General features: G+C 47.9%; 1 protein-coding gene across 3 annotated transcripts in view; it reads right to left on the bottom strand.

Moving 5' to 3' along the window:
- Positions 1-19,281, bottom strand: part of FARP1 (FERM, ARH/RhoGEF and pleckstrin domain protein 1) — a 309,098-nt gene that overhangs the window by 18,227 nt on the left and 271,590 nt on the right. For all 3 annotated transcript variants that reach the window (XM_059892059.1, XM_005213945.5, NM_001192712.2), the window contains one exon: positions 3,155-3,236. In XM_059892059.1, the coding sequence (XP_059748042.1) occupies positions 3,155-3,236 (82 nt within the window). The remainder of the gene's footprint in view (positions 1-3,154; positions 3,237-19,281) is intronic.

Raw genomic sequence — 19,281 nt, 5'->3', positions numbered from 1 at the left:
TCCCCTCCTGCTCTCATCTTGTCTAACTACAGCACTGAGCCCAACCAGGCTGCTGACACTGGGACAGTCCAGCATTCATTCAGCCAGTTATACACACCCTCAACTTGTGTGTGCATGTCAGTGTGTGCATACTGTCAGTATGTGTGCATGGGTGTGCATGCATGTAGCTCTATGCAGTGTTCGCACACATGCGATCCCTTTCTTTGAGTGTCCATCCTGTCACTACATGCACACAATCGGCGCCTCCAGGAGGCCCGCTGCCCACCTGCAGTAATGAGTAGACGAACCGCTGCAGGCATCCCGCTCAGGCAGGGGTCTTGCAAGGCCCTGAGTGCCTGGAGAGGTGGGTGCAAGGTCCTTGGAGCACAGAGTAGAATATGAAGGATCAGGTGGGGTGCGTGAGGGCTAAGGGATCTGGCACAACTGTCCAGGGAACAGAACCTGGACTGTATTCTCTAAACCACAGAGAAACAAGGCGGGTTTGGAGCCTCATCAGGGTGGCCGTGATGTAAATGGTGGCTGGAGAGGATAAGAGGTAGATGGTGAATCATGGGGAAGAGAACGGAGAGCCAGAGGGAGGGAAGCGCTAGGAAATGAACAAGGAGAGGGGGCAGGAGGTGACTGGGCCTGGGGGGAAGGTCACAGCCTAGACGACAGGGGAAGGGTCAAGGCGCAAGGCATGCGTGGACCGTGAAATGCTGACGCTGCCAGAAGAACCTTTCAGCCCGGCTGAGAGATCACCAGCTGGGCGCCTCTGACTTTTAGGCGGGATTGGAGCCCTGGCCGGCTCTCTCATCCCCTGTGGAGGGTCTGGGGACAAAAGCCAGTGATGTCCCCAGCCCTGCTGGACATCTGCACCTGTGCAGGTGGACGCCCGGGTAGGGGGATGGGCAGGAAAGACTGCGAGCTGGAGCCTGTGCGAAGCACTGCAGACAGAAGTGCCAACGTTGGCACTTCTCCGGAACCTTCGGCTGCTCCCCTCCCCGCTTTATAAAAATTCCCTATAACCAACAATAACAGCCACAATAAAAAATAAAAATAAAAGAAAAACCAATTTCTCTAAAACGCTGCCAGAGTCTAAGCCTCCCCATCTATTTTTATTGTTTGCACAGAGTTCCGTGCCATAAATGCTTGCGGCGTTGGCACAGTAATTAAAATGCCAGCACGGCCAAGGAAACCGATTAAATGCAAAAATGCCAGCTCACTAGACGGAGGGGGAAGAATTGCCCTGGGCGGAAATCAGGTCTATTTTTAGGAGGTTTTAGGTGCTAGGTGACCGGAGAGGAGCGTGGATGTCTAGTCTAAGCAAGGGCACCCTTCCGTGGGAGGGTCACAAGGGGAGCTGGTAAACAGGGAGAACTCAGGGGCTATCCCGAGGGGGTGGGACACTTTTAAACCTCGACAATAACGGTGACTCCACAAGTGCTTTAGACATTGTAGGCTCTCAGCTAGTGTGGATGGATGGTATATATAAACAGATGGAAAGATGGTTGGATGGACTGATGGTGAAAGATGGCTGGATGGACAGGCAACCTGCCTTCTTCAGCGGGTAAAGAATTCGCCTGCAATGCACGAGATGCAGGTTTGATCCCTCGGTTGGGAAGAACCCCTGGAGAAGGAAATGGCAACCCATTCCAGTATTCTTGCCTGGGAAATCCCATGGACAGAGGTCGCAGAGTTAGACATGACTTAGAGATTAAACAACAAGCTTAGTTATTAGTTAAGGTTGTTAGACAGGCTTTGGAGGTTGAGCTACAGGAAGATTGCTTTAAAACGTTAACTACAAATGTATTCAGGCTTTCCTGGCGGCTCAGACAGTAAAGAAGCCACCTGTAATGCAGGACACCCAGGTTTGATCCCTGGGTTGGAAAGATCCCCTGGAGAAGGGAATGAAGGTTGTGGTTCAGTCACTGAGTCGTGTCTGACCCATGGACGCAGTCTTTGCAACCCCGTGGACTGCAGCACTCCAGGCTTCCCTGTCCTTCACCATCTCCTGCAGTTTGCTCAAACTCATGTCCATTGAGTCAGTGATGCCATCCAACCATCTCATCCTCTGTAACCCCCTTCTCTTCCTGCCCTCATTCTTTCCCAGCATCACAGTCTTTCCCAGGGTGTCAGCTCTTCACATCAAGTAGTCAACTTCAGCATCAGTCCTTCCAATGCATATTCAGGGTTGATTTGTCTACCTATCCCAGTATTCTTGCCTGGGGAATTCCATGGACACAGGAGCCTGGCGGGCTACAGTCCATGGGGTTGCAGAGTCAGACACAACTGAGTGACTCACACACACAGAGATGTATTCATATTTGAAAGATAAATTGTGTGAGTTAAAATGTTCCATTTTTAAAGGAATTACTAATGGATTCGAGCAAAAGGCAAAAATGAAATTTCAGACCTAAGAGGTGGGAAGATTTCAAACAAGAGGCAGACTATGGTTCACTGTCCCGACATTTTGGGAGACCTTCACTCTTTGGTGTCAGTTAGATATCACTTACGGAGAAGACAATGGCACCCACTCCAGCACTCTTGCCTGGAAAAACATGGACGGAGGAGCCTGGTGGGCTGCAGTCCATGGGGTTGCTAGGAGTCAGACACGACTGAGCGCTTCACTTTCACTTTTCACTTTCATGCATTGGAGAAGGAAATGGCAACCCACTCCAGTGTTCTTGCCTGGAGAATCCCAGGGACGGGGGAGCCTGGTGGGCTGCCGTCTATGGGGTCGCGCAGAGTCGGACACGACTGAAGCAACTTAGCTTGCAGATATCACTTAATGGTCAAAAATATATTTACCTTATAAACTGACTGAAAGTCACAGAATTGCCTGGAATTCCTACATAGCTCTGAATCCAATATTTCTGTCGAAGAAGCCAAAACAACTGACTACCAGTGAAATGCTCAGTCAACCAATGTTTGTCTACACAGCTTTTTTCAAATGACTCATAGAGAATACCTGTTGTTCTGGTTACAACACAGAGCTTTGGGAAAGTACTGAACTGGATTTTCTTTTACGCCGCCAAATAAAATTATCCAGAGGAGGCAGGAGTTCCCCCAAGGCTGTGCTATATGCAGATTCGAATCACAGGTGGGGATCACAGTCTGAGTTATCTTCCCAGGGGAGCCCCGCCCCACCTCCCCTCCCCCACCAGCAGCTTACCTTCATCCCCTGAATGTTCTTCAGCATTACATCTCCGATTCTTTGGTAATCTCCTCTGATGTGGGCATTCGAGCGGCCTTCCCTGGGAGCAAAGGGTTGGAAACCAAAGCGTTAGCAGTGACAACATGACCGATCAACGTGCCAGCCCCAGGTGACAAACCATCAACCTTCACGTCTTCCAATCTGCTGACCTATCTCTACTTTCCTTTCTCTGTCTCACAGGACATCGGCGCTAGGAGACTTCAAAATGACCCCAGTCCTCCTGCAGACAAAGAAGTCCACTTGTGCTCTGCAAGTGGCAGGGAAGAGCCACATCTGTTCACTTTAATTTGATCTCATTTTACATTTCTTTTTCCATCCACGCTTGGGTGATTTTCTCAGCGTTAGAACAACGAGGAGATGACTTGCAGGAACAAGCTCATGAAACTGATTCCTTCTCACAGACAGGGACTAACAGACACTTGTAAGAAGCCAGGCTTAGCCTCAAAAATCAAGGTTTCTGCTCCCAAGAGTCCTTACCTGAAGCAGACAAAGGGCTGTGTGAAAAGCCCTTGGCAAGAGAAAAATATAACTGAGGGCGTGCAGGAGACCCCCTTACAGAGGTGGCTATGTGAAGAACGACCCAGAAGAGGGCAGGATGGGGTCCCAGGTATTCAGATGGGTCAGGGGTCCCCCGGACATGCTGGGTGGTGGAAGACAAAGACATGGGTGTTTTGAATGGAGCATGTGGGTATATATATTAATTTCTCTTTGGCTCTAGGCTGTATCCAATATTGATAATCTAGGGGCTTAAACAGCAGTGAGTAAAGAAATATTATTAATAATAATGGCAGCTTCAGTTACTGAGCACTGACCACACAGTGCTGAGCATATTACAGGCACCGACCAGTCACTGAATCCTCTTGGCAGCCTTGTGACCAGGTACCACCATCACCCTCTTTAAACAGCTAAATACTGAGGCACAAAGAAACCAAGCAACATGTCTAATGTCAGTGATCAGAAGGCTGGAGCTTGGACCTGAGCCCAGGAACCCATCCTATACACTTCTAGCCACCATACCTGTGCATATCTGCCAATTAACCCGCTGAATCTCCCAGAGAAAATTAAAACATGATTTTTCAACAACGAACCTGGCTAATATCTTCAACTGTTCAGGATAGCCAGAAGCCAATTTAAGGAAAAGGGACAAACTAAAAATGAAAAAAAGGTAAAAATCTGGGCAGGGAGGTGAGACGTGCTCAGGGTGGAGGAAAATACCCACACCCTGAGTGTGGAGGACAGTAATTCACACCCACAGGCGCTGCTGCCCGAAGCCTCCAGCACCGGGAGGGATGATCCCCTCCTCTCGGCATTAGGAGCTTTCCAGAACTACCTGCTCAACCTCACACACAGCAAGGCTCTCAGGATGGGAGAGGAGGGCAGGGAGGAAGGGACTGAGCGAGGCTTTCCAGGTGGTACTAGTGGTAAAGAGCCCACCTGCCAATGCCCGAGATGTAGGAGATGCGGGTTCGATCCCTGGGCTGGGAAGATCCCCTGGAGGAGGGCATGGCAAGCCACTCCAGTATTCCTGCCTGGAACATCCAATGGACTGAGGAGCCGGCTGGGCTGCAGTCCATGGGGTCACAGAGTCGGACTCGACTGGAGGGACTTAGCACTGAAGGGGATAGAAACGTCGGAGCAGACAAACAGGAAGACTGGCTCCTCTCCCAGCTCCCCTCCCCCGACACCAAGCAGTGACAACGCCACGTACTCCACCGTTTATAACTGAGCGTAGACTGGGAATTACATTTCAGGAGAGACAAGCAGCCAGACCCATCAGGGCATTAAAGCTTCTATAAAATAAAAGCAGTGAGGGTGCCCATGATGTTCCCAGCCCCTGCCAGGGTCTTCTACGGCTGTCTTTCTCTTTTTCAATTAATATTTACTGGAATATAGTTGCTTTACAATTCTGTTAGTTTCTACTGTACACCAAAATAAATCAGTTACACGTAGGAACATATCCCCCCTTTTTTTTCTTGGACTTCCTTCCCATTTAGGTCACCACACAGCACTGACCCGAGTTCCCTGTGCTCTGCAGTAGGTTCTTAGTGGTTACCTATTTATCCACAGTAGTGGGTTTATGTCAGCCCCAGTTTCCAATTCATCCCACCCTCTCTCTCTCTCCCCCTGGTGTTGAGGTACACTTGTTCTCTGCATCTGTGTCTGTCTCTGCTTTACCAATAAGTTCATCTGTATTGTTTTTCTAGAAGGGCTGTCGTCTTGTTAACCTATTCCATTCTTTTCCACCCCGATGCAGAATTCCTCAATCCTTCTGCTTCCTCTTAGCTGCCAAGACAAACAAGCTGGCCGATGGCCTCAATTACTATGCACTTCTCTTCTGATTAAGGCATGGCGTCTCTTCTCGCCGCTGCCTGAAATGGCTCTGTGCAACACTGCCGCTGACCTCTGAGTTACCTAATCCACCAAGGAAGTACTGCCACTCCTGCTCCTGGTCACCCACTCGCGGCTGGTTGGTCCCAAATGCCCTGGCCCTGCTCTCTGGTTTCTCTCCAGGTGACATCTTCAGTCCTGTTTGCCAAGCCCTCCTCTTCAGGCCATTTCTAATCTGTTTCTGTGTTTTGAGAACCCATCCCTGGCTATCTTCTCTCTCTTCATTTCTACCTCTCCCTAAGCAAGCCTTTCTAGTCTCCATGGTTTCAACTCACGATGCCACATCTAACCTCAATGAACTATGTAGTTACTGACCCAGGCCCTGTATTTTATGACTTTCAGAGGTTGCTGCCTGAGTGACCTCATGGTGGTGGATATGAAGATGACACAGTGAATGTGGTGGCTTAGTCACTCAGTCGTGTCCGACTCTTGCGACCCCATGGACTGTAGCTCGCCAAGCTCCTCTGTCCATGGGCATTCTCCAGGCAAGAATATTGAAGCGGGTTGCCATTTCCTCCTCCAGGGGATCTTCCTGACCCAGGAATCTGCATTGCAGGCAGATTCTTTACCAACTAAGCTCCAAGGGAAGCCACCTCATAGGAATCTCAAACTCAAGAGATTCTGCACAGAGGTATTTATCTTGCTGCCAAAATCTCATCTCCTTCCTCCATTTTGTTCCTTAATGAAGCAACTGTCCTGCCTCAGCCTCAAGCCAGGAGCCTCAGTTATCCACACTGGTCTGCCTCCCTCATCCCCCCCAAAGCAGCCTCAGTGGAGAACGCTCCAGCCTCTGACTTAGACTAGACTCTCCTGGTGGCTCAGATGGTAAAAAATCTGCCTGCTAATGCAGGAGACCCAGGTTCGATCCTGGACCAGGAAGATCCCTTGGAGAAGAGAATAGCTACCCACTCCAGTATTCTTGCTTGTTGAAACCCATGGACAGAGGAGCCTGGTGGGTTACAGTCCATGGAGTTGCTGGACATGACCGAGCAGCTGACACTTTCCCTTTCTCCTCCTGAGACAGCATTCAGCTCTCTGCTCATGATCAGAAATTATTCTACCCCATCAGCTACAGGGGTGTGGTATCTTTGGATCTTTGGTGAACGGTTCTTAATTGGGTCACAACAGAGATGTTTATCATTTGGCTATTCTGTGGATCCTGTGTGAGTGCGTGGTGAAGTTGTGAATTTACAGGTTGCTGCTTCTGCTTGCACACTTTGCGCAGGAAGGAGCTCCTGCCAGAAACGGAGGCTTCCTGGTGTTTAGAACCACCCAACCTCGCACCTTCAGCATCACGGCGAAGCTCTCTTAGGAGCTGGGAAATTCTCCTTCCCTCTCCACCACATCTGAACAACAAAGAAGGACCGAACTGCTGAACTAGAACAGCCTGGTTTCAATAAAGAGAGGGAAGACACAACTTATGCTTGATTTCCAGGTATGCAGCTATCATCTCGGAACCTAAGTCATGACCCCGAACTTCCAAATGGGCGTGCCACTTGGCAATGCACATGAGACAGGTCCTCAGTTCATCCAAAGGACATCATCTAGATATTTTAGTGAGAATGCTCTGGACTGGGCGGGCGGAGAATTGGGGGTGTCGGCTCCCACTGGTAGTGAACAATCTTCTGTCTCTCACAGACAGCATCCTGACCCACGGAAAACCAGGAGCAGTGGAGCAGGCAGGGAGGAGGGGCAGGGAGTGGTGATGGAGGCCAAGCTGGATTGACTTCACTTCCTTTCTTCCTTTACCAACTCTTTATCAAAAGAGAAGTGCACTGATGCTAAAACCCAGACGCCAAGGGGGACCTTCCTTCCTGCTTTGGCTGGCCAGCAGAACCTTATCTGTCTCCCTCGGTCTTCAGAGTCTTTATTTCATTTGGGAAACTGCTCTGGGATGGCATCACGGATCCTCTGTGCCCAGTCAATCCACTGAGCAGGGGCAGACTGAGGCCACGCGATGAAACCAGGCTGGCACTCAGCAGGGGTGGAACATGGAGTCAGTCCTCAGGAAAGGGGGAGAGACCTGTGCCCCGGCTGCTCCATAGAGAATTACCATCACGCTTACGCTTCCTCTGCATGTGAACGCCAGTGAACCCACAAGTCCAGTGCACTGGCCTTATTGTAAAGAGCTAAAAGCTCACTTGATTATGGAGAACATGGAAAAGTAATTACAGCTTTTCCGGAACAGCCTCTGGATGTTAACCTCACAAGAAAAGGGTCCTTGTTGGGAAGGTGGGGCCGTGTATTCACTGTCTGGCTAATTACTGTGCAACAATGCAGCGGAAAATTCTTTTGACAATTTCGCACTGGAAACCCATGTACCAAGAAGCCTCCCAGATGCTGAATTCTGACCTGTGCACCATGATTAACGTGCTCCAGGGCACAACTAAGTGTTGTCTCAGCACAAGGTTGAACACACACACACACACACACACACACACGCAGAATCTCTGACTCTTCCAGACCCTCTGTAAACGTTTCATTCACCACTACAGACAGACCAAGGCTCCACCCTTTCCTCCCTCTCACAACAAAGCAAAGACTCAGCTCATTAGATTAAAACATAAAAGCAAAACCACATATCTTGGAGCTAAAAGGGCTGACTTTTTAAACTCAGCTCTGGGCCGGGGGTACTCTCTGACTCCAAGAAAACAGATTTAACTTTGTGAATTTTTAGGCCTCATTTGCAAAACAAACATCATGCCCTAATTCTTACCATTCCTTGTGGTTCCTATGATTCTAAGTGGGGGGAAGAAAAGAGGCTGTAATTGTGTGTGTGTGTGTGTGTGTGTGTGTGTATCTGTGCTGTTATTGTGCTAAACTGCTTTAGTTGTGTCTGACTCTGTTCGACGCTATGGACTGTAGCCCGCCAGGCGTCTCTCTCCATGGGATTTTCCCGGCAAGAATACTGGAGTGGGTTGTCACGCCCTCCTCCAGGGGACCTCTTGCATTGGCAGGCGGGTTCTTTATCTTAGCACCATCTGGGAAGCTATGCATCTATGTATCTGTATGTCTATGTGTATCTAAATAAAAGAATATGTAAGTGAGCAAATGAGTAAAGACAAATCTTCCACTAATATGTAGGGCAGGAAGGGCAGCTGGGTTCAAAAAGCAACAAATTAGCCAGAGTAATAGATTTCATATGTGTGTGTGTGTATATATTAGCTGCATGTAATAGATGTGGATTTCAATATTCTTTGATGAATTTCAATAGCCTTTGAAATCCCTGGAGGAGAAACCTCATGAATGTGAACTAATTCACACTGCCACTTGCAGGGAAGGCATTTGTGAGGCGTTCCTGCTGGGCTGGGGGACACTATTTGCCCCCGGTAGCGACAGGTACGCGACCATCCTGTCCTCTGGCTCAGGTAGACACAGCAGCCTCAAGCCCTCAGCTACCTTGTGCTTGTCAGCTATGCACACATTATAGATTTGCCTGAAGCTATAGCTTTTCTTCTTCCAAGTTTACCAGGTCCAGTTCAATATGAGGCACGAGAGTTACAGCCCACTCACAGGCAGGCTTGATAGCACCAGATGAGAGCTGGGTTTGGCTCTGTTGACGGCCATGCATTAAAACAGAGCACAACAGAAGGGCATTTTCAAACTCATCAGCGGCCTGCGTTCCAGCAGAAATCCACCTGCAATTGGGAAAATCATTTCCATTTTTCTAAACAAACAAACAAAAAGGTAGCCTGCTGTTCAAGCACAGTGGGCTACAAAGACAGGAGCAAGGCAGACAATTCAAGAAAAATAGCTCCTGCATATGCTTGGGAACAGGCAACTTTACTCCCGTGTTCAAAGGAAACAATCACCAGCCACCACTGGCCCCCCAGGGGGAGGGAGCGAAGCTTAGTCTGGGCAGGACACAGTGGGAAGATCCCAGCATCCTTAAAGTGATTTTCTTGCCTTTGAAACAAAGATGAAATTTTAAATTAACTTATATTAAAAAGTGTATTGCCCCCCATTGTATATCCATGATCCATATCTTGCCCTAACTTTCTTCCACTGTGTATTCTTCCAAGCTTTTTTCCAGGTAGATCACACTGCCTTGTCTCCAGTGAGTTTCATGGTTTAATTTGAAAGTAATGATTTTAAACCTTTTTTGCACAACCTTCTTTTAAAAGCCAGTGAAAATATTTTCAAACAAAAGCTTTTACACAAGAGAAGTAGATCTGCCTGAAGCAGGGGAACAGATTTGAGTCCTGCGTTTTGAATACAACCTCAGTGACTCTGGACAGCTTCCCTGGTGGGAAGCACTAACGGTATTTTATTTTTAATATTAACATGCTGCAGACTTTGCATGTGAATACAGATTTTCTAAGTGTAAAAGCACGGTCCATCATCATTTGCCAGGCGCCTTTCTGCTTTGAGCCTTTGAAACACAACAACAAACTAAATCATCTTTACAATTTACCCCAGAGGAAACCAAGACATTTTTATGAATTTGTTTCCTAAGTATTTTGAGCAAGTGTTGTGTGGTGGGCCCTGTGTTTGGTGTAATGAGTACTATTCGTTCTTTTTAATACAATTTTTAAAGGTTACAACCCACTCACAGTTACTACAAGACATTGGCTCCAGTCCCCATATTGTACAATATATTCCTGCGGCCGATCTTATACCCAATAGTTTGTACCTCTCGATGCTGTGAGAAAGCACTTTCTATGATGATGGAAATGTGTTTTATGCCTGCTGCCCTAAACGCAGCCACTAGTCACATGGGTCTAATAACACTTGAAATGTGGCTTGTGTTACTGAGAAACTGAATTTTTAAATTATTTTAAACTGCTCCAAGTAGCTAGTGGCTACCATATGGGACAGTCCACTTTCGATGTCTTCACTTATCCTTATCTTGTATTGTTTTCTACTTGTTAACTGTCTCAAAATCTTTGTGGAAGATGAAGCATAAAAGAATTTAAGTGAAATGAAGTGAAGTGAAAGTCGCTCAGTCATGTCCGACTCTTTGCGACCCCATGGACTGTCCATGGAATTCTCCAGGCCAGAATACTGGAGTGGGTAGCCTTTCCCTTCTCCAGAGAATCTTCCCAACCCAAGAATCGAACAGGGGTCTCTGGCATTGCAGGTGGATTCTTTACCAGCTGAGCCACAAGGGAAGCCCAAGAACACCGGAGTGGGTAGCCTATCCCTTCTCCAGGGAATCTTTATGACCCAGGAATCGACCCGGGGTCTCCTGCATTGCAGGCAGATTTCTCCTGATAACTGAGTTATCAGGGAAGCCCTAAATAAAAATGAGCCTTAACAAGAGTTGTGATGCAGTTTACCAACGAGAAACCATTAATTTGTTCTAACAGGCACGCATCACCTGGACTTCCACCCGAAACTCTGAGACCCAGGAGCAGGTCCGCCTGGAGGAAACCACAGTCTTGGCAGATGCATCAGCATCTGCATCAGACTCGTGCATCAGCAGCTGAGATTCTAGGTGAGCCAGGATGGGCGGGTGACACAGGAAGGTTAGTAAACGTCTCGGGAATTCAGAGAAGGAAAGATGGAGGTTGGTGGAGGACGGAGGGAGGGAGGAGTCATAGCTTACTGAGCTGGGCTAAGTCAATTTTACAGGTGGAAAATCAATGCGGTTCATCGACCCTGCTGGATTCGAGAATGACTTGGGGATTTCTGACATGCAGGGTCGACACCCTAACTTCCTCTTCAGGACAAAAAACTCATTACGGCTGGAGCTGCAGAAGCATGGCGAGCCTGTGAGGCAGTGGGATCCCTCGTCACACGAGAACGTTCGTTCCACGAGACAAGGCAGCACAGCTGATTTTACTCTAAATGAGCAAAGTTGTCATTGCCGGTGGTAAATGCACTATGGCAACGACAGGAGCTGGCGAACGAAAGAATTAATCCAACCATGAACAAAGTGTGTGAGGCAGGACTAATTCCCCCATGAAATAATTACAGGGCTTCTCTGCAGTCAACCTTTACAAATATTTTGATCTTGGGCGACAACAAAAATAACATGGAAATCAGATCCTTTCCTTTATGTGGATGTGGGAAACAGTCCACAGTCATCAACTTCGGGGGGAACAAAGATTTCATGTCATATAAACGACCTGCGTGGCAGAGTCAGCCAGCACGTTACGGTGTGGCAGGAACCACTTGCCACTGGCCACCTCTCAAAAGGATGGTGGCCAGGGTCCGGTCCATCCTCGGGGATCCAGAGATGAAGTGTGGGGAGGCGGACTCTTGGGGTTGAGAAGAGAGGCCGGGGGTGGGGGGGCGTGTCTGCGTGTATGGTACACGTGTGCTCCTGACTCAACCAACCACAACAGGACACTGTGAGAAACTGCCCTGGCTGGAGGGCGAGCGAGCGACCTTTGGGGGTGGTGGCCACAGAACGAGGAAAATGAACAGTGCCTCTTCCCGCCCTGTTGCAGGAGCCGCCGGCGCACACCAAGCTCCTGACAACAGGCTGTCCGGTCACCAGGCTCCTGACGACCCCAAGCTCAAGCACAGGCCAGAGAAGACATGGAGTTTATTAACGTCAAAGGTCTCCACCTCGGGATCAAAGTGTCTGACCAGCCGGGATCATCGCCTACCACACCCCTCACTGGGTCACTTAAGAAAGGTAAAAAAAAAAAAAAAAAAAAAGCCTGTTTCTACTTTCCCACCTGTTTAAAACAAAGCCCATGGACCTCACAGAGCGGTAGGGCAGTCAAGGGAAATAACAATGGGAGCTGAAAAGCGCCTCCAAGAATGAGGAAGCTGTTGAGAATTGAAACTGCATTGTGACGTCTGCCTTCAGGTGGCAACGCACCTGGACAGGTAACCCCCGCCCAGGCCAGCTGCATTCTGAACCCCCAAGCTCTGCTGGGAGTAAAATGGTACTCTTAGCTTCAAACTGAGGTCTTAACATTCAACTTAACGTCTCAAGGCCTGGCCGTGAATGCTGACTGGGTCAGAATGGAGGCAGTTCAATCAGCCAACACCTGTCACGTAAGGCTCACCTGCCTGCCTCTCAGGTTCCCATGAGCTAATTCAGGAAAGCCCTTGGGGGCGCCCACAGAGAACCCACAGACATGGTGACCTTTGTGTGCAAAGCACTGTTTTGAAGTCTCGTCTTCTTCTGCATCAGATTCCCTATGATTTTGTTTTTTTCTATTTTTTAAAAAATTGTGGCTAAAGACTGTCGGCAAAGAGACATCTCTGCCAACAAAGGTCTGAATAGTCATAGTTTTTCCAGTAGTCATGTACCGATGTGAGAGGTGGACCATAAAGAAGGCTGAGCACCGAAGAACTGATGCTTTTGAACTGTGGTGCTGGAGAAGACTCTTGAGTCCCTTGGACAGCAAGGAGACCAAATCAGTCAATCCTAAAGGAAATCAACCCTGAATATTCATTGGAAGGACCGATGCATGCTGAAGCTCTAATAACATTGGCCACCTGATGCAAAAAGCCGACTCAATGGAAAAGACTCTGATGCAGGGAAAGATGGAGGGTATGATGAGAAGGGGGCGACAGAGCATGAGACGGTTGGATGGCATCATCAACTCAACAGACATGAGTTGGAGCAAACTCTAAGAGATAGTGAAGGACAGGGTAGCCTGGCATGCCTGTCCATGGAGTAGCAAAGAGTCAGACACAACTTACTGACTGAACAACAACAAAAGATCCCTTGGAGGAGGAAATGGCAACCCACTCCAGTTTCTTGCCTGGAAAATGCCATGGACAGAGGAGCCTGGGGGACTATGGTCCATGGGGTCGCAAAGAGTCGGATACGACTGGGTGACTTACAGTTTCTTTTTTCACTATAAAACCTACTATATACCACCATAACCATTTTGCAAGTGTTCAGTTCAATGGCAATCACATTGTTTTCTTGAACCCAGCTGATCCTTCTTGGAAGCTGTGTGCCCAGAGCCTACCCATGCCTCCTTGCATGCCCCTCCCTGGGTCCCAGTTCCCCACCAGCCGAGTTCCATCCCCGGCAGAACCTGGGGCGGGGCTGTGTCCATCTCTGGGGAATGACTTGGCCTAGTCTGTGCCCAGCACCTGCCAGTCATTTTAGGGCTGGAATGTGGGGCTCCTGCCCAAAGGCCAAAGATCTTCAGTGGCTTTCTCTGAACTCGTTTGAACAGCTGAGTAAAACGTCCTCACTTTCAAAAGAAAAAGCACAATGTGTGTTTTCAGAAGTCACCGAAACTGTTTCCTTGTTTTTGAAGAAACGGGGTAACTTGGGCTTGGGCCTGAATGAAATGGGCCAGCCTCTTCTACCAGCATTGACTTGGGAGAATGCACCATTTGGACAGGAACAGGTGTGTTTGCTGAACCAGGCTCCAGCCTAATCATACAGGAAAACATCCTGGTACTTTTTCTGCCTTATGATTTCCCACTGCTGATGTAAGTATATGACAGCGTAACTTAGGGCAGCAAAGAAAAGCACAGTGGTGGTGACATTTAAGCCCCAAATCTGGGGGACCTTGAGGTACATGGTAAACTTTAGATTTCCATTAACAATAATTAAAAATACTATCACTGGTTAAAGTTTGGAGTTTAGTTAATAACGTAGTGTTAGAAGAGAAAGGACAGGCCCAAAATGGAGTCACTTGAGCTAAAGCCAAGACTTAGTACCTAACCATTGATCTCTCCACAGTCACAACCTCCCCCAGGAAGGTCATCCTAACCAGTCAGCCACTGGTCAGTACCAATGAAGTCATTGGTCACATGGGCCCTCTTGATCCCCAAAGGAAGATGAGGTCATCTGCCACACAGACCCCTGCTGTCCCCCAGGTAGGGTCCCTACATCTGAAATAACGTGGTTTATTCCGTGTTTTGCTTGTAAAGTTAAAAGTGTTAGTTTTCTAACACTAGTTAGTTAACTAAAGTCATGCCCAACTTTTTTGTGACCCCATGGACTGTAGCCCACCAGGCTCTCTGTCCATGGAATTCCAGGCAAGAATACTGGAGTGGGTCGCCATGCCCTCCTCCAGGGCATCTTCCCGACCCAGGGATGGAACCCAGGTCTCCTGCACTGGCAGGCAGGTTCTTACTGTTCGAGTCACCAGGGAAGCCTTTCCGTTTCTGGAGCTCCTCCCTCCTTGCCACCTAGGACACTGCCCATTCATGAATCATTCAGTAGAGCCAATTAGACCTTTCAATTTTACTTGCTCAGATTTTGCTTTTTAACAGAACCAACACTGGTTTCTTAGGTTTGAGGAACGTGCCCAGTGATGTAAGAAGCTGACATCAAGGGGAGGGTCTGGAAAAGGAGTGTGCAGAAACTATTCTCATGGCAACTTTTCCCTAAATCTCAGATTTCAATTTATAGAAGTTTATATTAAAAGATGGTCAGCCTTTCCCCCTTCCTCTGTGGGGGACAGGACGCCAAGCCTTTTACAGACCCTGTCTCATTTACTTGGTGTAACATCCCGGTGAGGTGGAGGCCACATCTCGTCTTATAGGTGAGGAAATGAGGCTGTAGACCGCTGGACGTGGATCTCAGGTGTTGGTGTGATGAAGGATGCAGACACTGCCAGCCCACTCCACGTGGGCCAGGCCGTGTCTCCCATCTCAGAATATCCACACACACACACACACACACACACACACACACACACACACGGTCTGTCAATAACCCAGAGCAACCTCCTTTCTTAATAAAGGATCCCTTTATTAAGGGATCCCTTATGTGATCCCTTCTTCTCATTGAACATATTTGCTCATGGCCTGCTTCTTCTGTGCAGGCATTAATGGCCCACATGTCCTCCAAGACAGAACTAGCCAGGGATGCCCTCATTGGACATGGCCCATTCAGCCACGAGAGGGCCTGCCCCCTCCCCTGAGACTGCAAGTCTCCAGCAAACGAAGCCTGGCACATGCTCACTCATCCATGCATTCATTCATTGCTTATAGAAGAAACAGAGTTATAAGTAAAATGCAAACCAAAGAATCATAGGGTCACTGGTTTCTCAGACACTGCACATGAATTATTCCAGGAAAATCATTCATCAGTCATCTCAAAAGCACTGAAAAAGTCCAAATTTCTGGATCTCACCCCAACATTCTGATAAAGGAGGGCTGGGTACAATGTAGCAATTTATAGTTTTTCAAAACTCCACTGGCCCACCAACCCCAAGTGACCCTAATGCCCTGCCAGGTTTGGGGTTTTGTCAAATAGATAAGTAGCTTCTGGAAATGGGCAACCTCAGCTCAAGAAACACCGAGGTGGAGGAGCCAACTGCCTTGGAAGGCAGCCTGTCATCGCTAAGCTGCACCTGCTGTGAAACCCTTTTCTATGCTCAGACACAAGGTACCTCTTCGGAAACTCACTCCTTTGTTTAAATTTTGTCCTCTGGTACAACTAAGATGATGCTGACACCCTCTTTCATACAACCAGCCTGAAAAGGGCCATCTTCTTTTCCAAAATCTTCTCTTTGAGGCCAAATGCCCATACTTCCAACTTTTTTTTTTTTTTTTTTTAATGAAACGCATTCTATTAGCCCATTTCAAACATGACACTCAGAACTGGGTACAGTATTCTGAGGGAGCTCTGAGCCTTGAAGTTCCAAGGGGCAATCCTTGGTCTCTTCCTAATGAGGCACATTCTATGGAAGAGGTTCACGACCTTGGCTGCACATTGGAATAATTACCTAGGAAGCTTTAGGAACTACTGACACTTACATTCTACCTCTCAGGGATTCTGATACGGCTGTCTGGTGTTCTGCGCCTGGTTATCAAGATACTTTTTTTCCTTAAATGTTCAGGTGATTTTAATGAGCAGCTGATGTTGAGAGCCACAGATAGAACCGACATTGATCTCTCTCTCTCTCTCTCTCTCATTCTGTTGGCTCACATTTAACTCATTCACACTCAGCCTTCTGCCATGAATTCCTGCCGAGCCAGGTCATTTTCATCATGCACTCAAGGAACTGATTAGCTGAACTGAACGGCACACTTGGACACTGACTCCCGATAAACGTCATCAGTATGCTGCGGGTCCATTGTTGAAAAGATGCTGAAGGTCAAGTTGATGGAGCTGCATGTTGACTGTGTGTGCTCTCTCTCTAGCCTTGAGTCTTTAACACGCTTCTGGCATCCTCACGGAAAACATGAATAAAATTATAGACCTTTGAAAGACACACTACTGAAAATTCTCTGGGGAAATAAATGATAGCAGGTGCTTTTTAAAGCTGCTGGACACTCTTTCACAGATAAAGGCTAAAGATGTATGATCATGGATAAACCCAAGAGCGTGGCAGTCCTTCTAAAATGAAATGTGTTTCGTACAGCTCGGCAAAGTTCTCTGGTGGCAGTGTCAGTACTGAGAAGTGTCAGTAGTTACAAGTGAGAAGATCCCTGCCCCTCCATCCGGACGGGGTCATCCTTCCCTCCTCACTCTGGACACTGGGAATCAGGACATGCCCACAGATCCTCCCCTCTTGTGGTCAAGGACCACCCTTCAAGTTTCCAGCCCAGTCAGGGCCAAGTGAGATAAAAGCGCCAGAACAGGTTGCTGCAGGCACACCAAGACCTCAGAAGTGACTCAGCAACCCAGGGTTCATGACACTGTCATTAAAATAAATGAGCATTACAGTTTTTGCTCCCTCCCCTCCCCAACCCCAGATTTTGCTTGGGTGCCTATGGGTTGGCGCCTGCACACTCAGGGGCAAGTTATATAACCCAAAGCTGTCAACAACTTGTCAGTCAAAGGACGCAGGACACAGGGAGGGACCACTAAGCTAAAAACCCAACCCTACCCCCATCGTAGGCTTCTCAGGAGGTGCAGTGGTAAAGAATCTGCCTGCCAGGGCAGAAGACGTGGGGTCCATCCCTAGGTGGGGAAGATCCCTGGAGGAGGGCATGGCAACCCACTCCAGCATTCTTTTCTAGGAATTCCCATGGACAGAGGAGCCTGGAGGGCCACAGTCCTTGGGATCGCCAAGAGTCAGACATGACTGAGCACACACACACACCCCCACTGTGGGACTGCTCTGGTTTCCAGACAGCTCACACTCTTGTTTTCTCAGGAGCATACTTTCACTTTGCTTAATAAAAGTCTTGCTGCTGAAAACTGCTCTACGCCTCTTGTCTGAATTCTTTCCCATGAGGGGACAAGAACCGAGGCAACTACTGTTCTGCCAGTGGCAGCGAGTGAGCTGAAGCTGCCACACTGGGCTGCCAGGGCACTGCCAACTGAGGACAGCTCCTGTGTGTGACCTCCCCAACCTTATTTAAATCGACTGCTATGTGGACCAAACTGCCGTATGACACATCTCAAGATGCTCTGAGCTTACAGGACGTCTGTATGAACACGCATCTCACTGGCCAGAAAATGAACTGCTGGATTGGTTTCTCCAGAGCTAGAATGTCTTCAGCTTCACTACCAAAGCATCACTCAACTCTGCATGACTTGAGGAGGCAACATGGCAGAACACAACTGAAAGCTTCCCAGTCACTTTTGGGAACATAGAGTTAGATGCTACAGAGCATTTTTAAAAAATTTCTAAAAGTGGTATTTCTTTTATATTCATAGCACCAATTGAGAGTAAGAGTCTAAACTGGCACTTTCAGTCTCTTGTCATCTCCAGTGGAGCTGATTTTTATACCTGTTCTTCCTCAGTCCAAGCTGAGCTCTCCTGCCTGGGGCACGTGAGTAAAGCCTCCCACTTCCTTCTATCACAGCAAAGAAAGGTGCACTGAATTCTCTCCAGGTATAAGAAACATACAAAGTTGGATATCTGAGCACATTTGCTTCACAGCACAGGGAGTAGCTCTGTGAGCCTGTTAACCAGTGCCCGGATGCCCTACTTGGAATCCCCCAGGGTGGGACCACCTCATCCAGGTCTCCGGCTACAGTCACTAAAACACCCCTGAGAACACCTTGAACCAAACTCTCACCTGTAGTGAGGATGGACACAGTATGCAGTGGATAGAAAGCCTCTGCTATTATCTCCTGGCATTTTTCAGACGCATGCTTACTAGATAGTCAATTCCTCATGTGTCTATAGATGTCTTTAAAAAAAAAAAAACCCGTAAGAATTTTCTGCAGAAGTTTCCATTTTGGGCCAAGGGACTTTGCATTCCACGGTACAGACGATTTCTCCTGATGTTTTGCATCCAGAGATTAATATTTTATATGGTACTTAATAAAACAGACTTAATATTTTTATCCAGCCTGCTCTTCCTGAGTATTTAGGTCAGTTCCAATCTTTTAATTCTGTCATGGATATCATTGCCATTTGTCATTTCACATATTAGAGAGCAACCTTAAGATAAATTCTTAGTAGTGGGAATCAAGGTAAAAATGTATGCATGTGTGGGGTACGGGGTTCTGTTTTTTTTTTTGGCCATACCACACAGCAGGTGGGATCTTAGTTCCCCAACTAGGATCAGACTCTTGCCCCCTGCAGTAGAAGTGTGGAGTCTTAACTAAAAGACTGCCAGGGAAGTCCCTACGGGGTCTATTTTTCAAAGCACTCTTTATAAACACTGTGAAATATTACACTGAGAACAGCGTGAGACGGATGATACTTAAATGGCTATAAAGCAAGCACCAGTAAAATATTACCAACACACTAAACGTTCCTCTTCTGCCTCTACTCTTTATAATTCTCATCAACCTTCCAGAAGACATGACTGTATTCTGTGGGATTCATTTCATTATCGGAACAACATAAAAATAAAATGAGAAATAGAGAAAGAAAGAGGAGGGTGGTGGGGATGAGGCAGAACGGTCAGCC

The sequence above is a fragment of the Bos taurus genome, chromosome 12 (assembly GCF_002263795.3).
Source record: "Bos taurus isolate L1 Dominette 01449 registration number 42190680 breed Hereford chromosome 12, ARS-UCD2.0, whole genome shotgun sequence".
Taxonomy (NCBI): domain Eukaryota; kingdom Metazoa; phylum Chordata; class Mammalia; order Artiodactyla; family Bovidae; genus Bos; species Bos taurus.
Note: the sequence above shows the minus strand (reverse complement) of the source record. Positions and strands in the feature narration are given on the sequence as shown.